The sequence below is a fragment of the Ciona intestinalis genome, chromosome 1 (assembly GCF_000224145.3).
Source record: "Ciona intestinalis chromosome 1, KH, whole genome shotgun sequence".
Classification (NCBI taxonomy): domain Eukaryota; kingdom Metazoa; phylum Chordata; class Ascidiacea; order Phlebobranchia; family Cionidae; genus Ciona; species Ciona intestinalis.
In genome coordinates, this window is record NC_020166.2 from 6,754,319 (window position 1) to 6,760,665 (window position 6,347).

The 6,347-nt window shown below is 37.9% G+C and overlaps 1 protein-coding gene across 1 annotated transcript; it reads right to left on the bottom strand.

The window, feature by feature from the left end:
* Window positions 1–1,114: 1,114 nt before the first annotated feature.
* On the bottom strand, window positions 1,115–1,838 carry LOC108951036. Its single transcript, XM_018817596.2, has 3 exons — window positions 1,716–1,838; window positions 1,465–1,647; window positions 1,115–1,333 (listed from the first exon to the last, which is right to left on the bottom strand). Exons 1-3 carry the CDS (start codon window positions 1,836–1,838, stop codon window positions 1,115–1,117), a joined length of 525 nt encoding a protein of 174 aa, XP_018673141.1.
* Window positions 1,839–6,347: the final 4,509 nt, after the last annotated feature.

A 6,347-nucleotide genomic window follows, 5' to 3' on the forward strand; every position in this document is an offset into this window, starting at 1 on the left:
AATGCTTCTTTATATACAATGCTAAGAGACTTTGCCCTGTAACAATACTGAGAGACTTTGCCTTGCTGTATAATGTGTATAATGTTTTCTCATGTATAACGCTTCTTCTCGCCTTGGGAGTTCTCGCCTTTGAGTTATCTCCTTTATAAGCCCTGCCCTGTACTGTACAGCTAGGCAGTGTGAGCCTGGACCAGCCAGTTGGAGGCCGGAGAGTATCGTGACGTCGTTGTTGTTTTGTCGTTGTAACCCGAACTGTTTTGTTGAATAAACTGAGTTTTGAACCTGGACATGTTATGGAGTCGGACTGTGGGCTAACGTCTTATCACTTGACGCCCACAGGACCACTTTATAAAAACGACCTGCAACTGTACCACCACTTTATAAAAACGACCTGCAACTGTAGGACTACTTTATAAAAACGACCTGCAGCTGTAAGACTACTTTATAAAAACGACCTGCAACTGAAGGACTACTTTATAAAAATAACCTGCAGCTGTAAGACTGCTTTATAAAAACGACCTGCAACTGTAGGACTACTTTATAAAAACGACCTGCAGCTGTAAGACTACTTTATAAAAACGACTTGCAACTGTAGGACTACTTTATAAAAACGACCTGCAGCTGTAAGACTGCTTTATAAAAACGACCTGCAACTGTAGGACTACTTTATAAAAACGACCTGCAGCTGTAAGACTACTTTATAAAAACGACTTGCAACTGTAGGACTACTTTATAAAAACGACCTGCAGCTGTAAGACTGCTTTATAAAAACGACCTGCAACTGTAGGACTACTTTATAAAAACGACCTGCAACTGTAGGACTACTTTATAAAAACAACCTGCAGCTGTAAGACTGCTTTATAAAAACGACCTGCAACTGTAGGACTACTTTATAAAAACGACCTGCAACTGTAGGACTGCTTTATAAAAACGACCTGCAACTGTTGGACTACTTTATAAAAACGACCTGCAGCTGTAAGACTGCTTTATAAAAACGACCTGCAGCTGTAAGACTGCTTTATAAAAACGACCTGCAGCTGTAAGACTGCTTTATAAAAACGACCTGCAGCTGTAAGACTGCTTTATAAAAACGACCTGCAGCTGTAAGACTGCTTTATAAAAACGACCTGCAGCTAAAAAACGGGAAAGAAAAAAAAATCCCCCTTTTTCCTTTGGGGGTTTTAGCATCACATACAGTGGTCCACATATTTTTGGTTCCGAATGTGGTGTTCCCACCTTTAATTTTTTTGATAACTTTTCTTTGGGTATAGTGTGCAACAGAATATCCAAACTGATGTATATCTGGGTCTTGCATTCGTCTGCCCATTTCACGCTAAATAAAAACATTCTAATTAATATAAAAATATTTGACAGAAAAAGGGTACTTTGATATATCATTTTGTTTCACATTCATAATTGATGTTTATTTTAAGAATTTGGGAAAATTACTGACATAAAACTCACAATGTTTCCAAAAAGTGCTTCGAGGGGTTCTTGAGTAAAAGATCCTGGACAAATGTAGCGATTGGTCTTCAAAAGACGCTGTACTAGGGCTATAAAATTTCTGGTCGTAAATATTAGACCAATCAGTGTGGGACTAGCCATTAATCGCTTATTTTCCCCACGATGATTTTCTTTAACATCTTTCTACAGAATAGGTTAGGTGGGCTATATAACTTTTCATACAAGGATTTTTATAAATCAAAAAGTCTTACTTTCCAATCCAATAAAAATTCTATGAAACTCTTTAGTTTCAGTATCCGTGAATCGGACATACTGTATATAGCATGATTTGCCTTTGCGTTTATGATTTCAAACCACATGTAATAACAGGTCATTTATCAAATGCCTGGGAAATTTACTGTAACTTACTCAGTAACATGAGCCACAAACATTGCTGTACCTTCAGCTCCCTGGACAGAATCCAAGTTTTTTGCCACCTAACTGAAGATATCTTCTTTCGCCAGCTTAAGTTTCATCTTAAAAGATAATAAACTTGTTTTTAAAACTCCAAGTACAATATAGAAGGTGCAAATTTAAAACACCATTAGTCACACAAATGGAAATTGCATGTTATTAAATATCTACCTTGGAGAAAGGATTTAGATGAATATGTGCCTTTGTTAAACGGGTTCGAAATAACAACATGGTTGGTTGTTCTTGTTCGTATAGCTGGTCAATATGTTGCCATAAAATATCCATGCCTTTATAATTCATCAACCGAGTACCAGTAAAACCCGATGAACAGAGTGAATTACTTTATAAAAACGACCTGCAGCTGTAAGACTGCTTTATAAAAACGACCTGCAACTGTAGGACTACTTTATAAAAACGACCTGCAGCTGTAAGACTGCTTTATAAAAACGACCTGCAGCTGTAAGACTGCTTTATAAAAACGACCTGCAACTGTAGGACTACTTTATAAAAAACGACCTGCAGCTGTAAGACTACTTTATAAAAACGACCTGCAGCTGTAAGACTACTTTATAAAAACGACCTGCAGCTGTAAGACTGCTGTATAAAAATCGACCTGCAGCTGTAAGACTACTGTATAAAAACGACCTGCAGCTGTAGGACTACTTTATAAAAACAACCTGCAGCTGTAGGACTACTTTATAAAAACGACCGAGAACTGTAGGACTACTTTATAAAAACGACCTGCAGCTGTAAGACTACTTTATAAAAACGACCTGCAGCTGTAAGACTACTTTATAAAAACGACCTGCAGCTGTAAGACTGCTGTATAAAAATCGACCTGCAGCTGTAAGACTACTTTATAAAAACGACCTGCAGCTGTAAGACTACTTTATAAAAACGACCTGCAGCTGTAGGACTACTTTATAAAAAACGACCTGCAGCTGTAGACTACTGTATAAAAACGACCTGCAACTGTAGGACTACTTTATAAAAACAACCTGCAGCTGTAGGACTACTTTATAAAAACGACCGAGAACTGTAGGACTGCTTTATAAAATCGACCTGCATCTGTAGGACTACTTTATAAAAACGACCTGCAGCTGTAAGACTGCTTTATTAAAACGACCTGCAACTGTCAGACTCTTGACTAGTATATAATTCGTGAGCACACAGTTGCCTAACTGTCGACATAATTAACCAATTTTCAAACGAGAGAAACGCAAAAGAAAAAGGCAACGGTGCAGCGGTATGAGATTATCTGGTACCGGATAATGCGGGTCCTACTAAAACACGCCCGGCGGGGCCCGGTGAAAAAAAAATACTAAAACACGCCCGGTGAGTATTTCTTGAAAGGGGAGCTTTCCCTATACAAGAGCCACCAAAATGCGTGTGTGAAACAGAACTTGTGAAAAAATTGGAAGATATTTTCTGTCTTCAAGGCATAAAGATGGCAATTTTCGGTGATAGAAGTTACATTCTTGATTCGCACGTCATCGCTGAAACAAAATGTGCATAGGAAATAAAACATGATGATGAAAATGGACATGTAATTCGCAAGTCCTTTAATTATCGCTCTGCTAAAACGGAAACAAACGTGGGATCGCGCTACTGAGGGCTTGTCCGAATACGTAAAAGCCTAACACGCTAACTATCATGTCTAATATTTACATTTTTCGTTTTAAAAGTTACATTGTTCGTCTTTTAAAGTTTTTAATAATAAAAGTTCGTAAAAGTCACATTGTTCGTCTTTTAAAGTTTTTGATGATAAAACTTCGATCAAGTAGTACTGTGGCCTAAGGTAGCACTTATAGCACATATAATAGGGTGGGGTAAGATGGGACACCTTTTCATTCTGTTTCTCGTCCCATTTGGTAGTAAGCAAAGAACATTCAAAAAATTATAAAACTATATTCTTCCGACTCCCATAGAACGTTGTTAATTGTTTAAAACACGAACAGAAAATTTGGATCTTATGTGCTAAAGGTGTCCCGTTTCCCCCCGTCCTACTATATTATTTAAATATTCTGATCGTGTTTTAAACAATTAACAACAGTCTATGGGAGTCGTGAGGACGTAGTTTTCTAATTCTTTAAATGTTCTTTGCTTACTACCAAATGGGGCGAGAAATAGAATAAAAAGGTGTCTCATCTTACCCCACCCCCTATTAACGAATAAACTTTTGCTAAAAATACAGTTCATTATGTAAGTGTACAACGAAACCAACTTCGTACATCCATAACCAAATTTAATTTTCAAAAAACTCAACTCGCGGGTCTCATTAGGCTAAAAATCTGAATACACGCATCACATTTTGGTGGATCTTGAATAGGGAAAGCTCCCTTTTCAAGAAATACTCACCGGGCGTGTTTTAGTATGACTCGTATCACCGGGTCCCACCGGGTCCTCACCGGGTCCCACCGGGCCCCGCACCGGGCGTGTTTTAGTATATTTTTTTCCACCAGTCCCCGCCGGGCGTGTTTTAGTAGGACCGGATAAAACTGTAGGAAGGTGGCTAAATTTGTTAAAAACGTTCAAAACTTTGACAAAACAATGCTCAAAATTTTTAAATACGTTAACATATTTTTTATTGCTAAATTTTTTGTGAAGTTTGTGGGGCACCCTTTTGTACTGGTGCACCCTAGGCATATTTTGGTGACCATACCGGTTGAAGACACAGAAATAAAAAAGAGTAGAACGCGCAACTGCCCAAAACCGTGATATATTCTTTTTTCTATTCACGTGACCGCCAACTCCGTCCCCATTTTGCTTGGTCTCCATTGTAAAAGATAGGCGCACAGTGATTTTAGGAGGTTTTTGCTGTTTATTTCAAAAACTACACCAACTACTCCAGTTTATTAGGCCAGTTTAGTTATTTAGTAGGTTAACGCTTACAGTTTACCAGTTTTTAGGATATTTAATTATTTTAATTAAAAACCATCAGGCAAACGGTTTGTTAGAAATGTTTGTATATCAGAAAATAGTTGTTTTACCCTATAACTTTAAATAAAGTCAAAAATAGAAGAAAAATTACATAAAACGCCCTCGAACCCATTGACTACAATAGTAAACGGGAACGACCCGCAAAAGAGAGAGAGTGTATCAAGCTCTCTCCTTTGCCGACATAGGAGATGCGCGTTCTATTCTTTTTTAGTTCTGTGGTTGAAGACAACTGGTGTATTAGGCCATGAGACATAGTATGCTAAAAAAGCATATTGCGTGATATTAAGCGTTCCAATTATTACGTTATTTTCGACCGCGCCTGCCATTAGGTGTACAAAGGAATATACGATTTATTCAAGATTGATAAAAAAGGATAGTATATTTGATGGAAGGGGGTTAGGTGACATGTTCCTGCTCGAGTTTGGGTCTTTTTGACGGTGTGGTTTCTCTAGGAATCTGAAGGAGAGATTGGAAGTTTCTTCGAATTTCTGGTGGCTCGATTGTTTCGTTGGTTTGCGATTGGTTAAAGGTCTGGTTTCTATTGAGTTCGTATATATTGGATTGGTAGCCGAGTGGTAGTTCCATGTCTTCATAAAAGTTTTGGTCGCCCATGAAATCGGTAGGAGGGGCAGTTGTAGTTGATGGTGTACTTTTGTCAGATGTAGCGATTAAAGCATTTGAATGGTTTTTGTCATGAGGTTCTTCAGTGTCTGTTTGTCCAGAAGGAAATTGTTGGGAGTTGTTACTGAATGGTTGGATTGGTTTGGGTCTTGGTGTACGTTGCTTTTTTGGAGTATAGGTAGTGGTCGTATTGGTGCTTTCAGAAGCTGGGGGAATTTGTTCTTCAGGTTCTCCAATTGTGTTGGGGTTATTTTATTCATGTTGTTTTCATTTCTTTTAGTTTCCAAAGTTTCCAATATTGCAAATTTATTTTGGACAGTTTCGAAGAATATGTCCTTCGCATTTGCAAATGGTGCAGTATCCTTTTTTGGGCATCTTGTCTGCACATGCCCACGTTCTTTGCAGAACCGACAAAGGGGTAGATGAGATTTCCCAGGCCTCGTCACTGTAGCGTATTTTCCACATATTTTAATTACTTTGGGGATATTGTTTATGTTTAGTTTTTCAAAATATACATTGAGCCAACCATTTTTTATGTTTTGAAATTTCGGTGGAAGCCAAATTCTATTTCCACTATTTTGCCTCATCTGTTTCTTTCCAGTAACGTTTTTATCTTAGAAAATTCTATGTATGCCTGGACCGGGTGCAGTGTAACAATTTCTTTCGGTGGGGATGGCAAAAACGCAGATATATACATTTCGTTCCCATTTTCCGAAGCGAAGTTTACTCTTTCATTGTTGACATGGTTGATGATTAATTGGATATTATGGGCAAATTTCGGTTTTATAGTAATCAAAAAGGTCATATCCTTAAAAGAGTCAGTAATTACTCCATTAACTTGATTTTTGAGTAGTTCAAGGGGCTTGCTT

What these genes read in the sequence shown, in the direction of transcription:
- LOC108951036 (XM_018817596.2), bottom strand. Translation starts at nt 1,838, where the DNA reads ATGACCTGTTATTACATGTGGTTTGAAATCATAAACGCAAAGGCAAAT. An exon ending in AATTTTTATTGGATTGGAAA is followed by an intron (nt 1,648 to 1,715) that starts GTAAGACTTTTT and finishes CCTATTCTGTAG; the next exon opens with AAAGATGTTAAAGAAAATCA. An exon ending in AAGCACTTTTTGGAAACATT is followed by an intron (nt 1,334 to 1,464) that starts GTGAGTTTTATG and finishes GTTTTTATTTAG; the next exon opens with CGTGAAATGGGCAGACGAAT.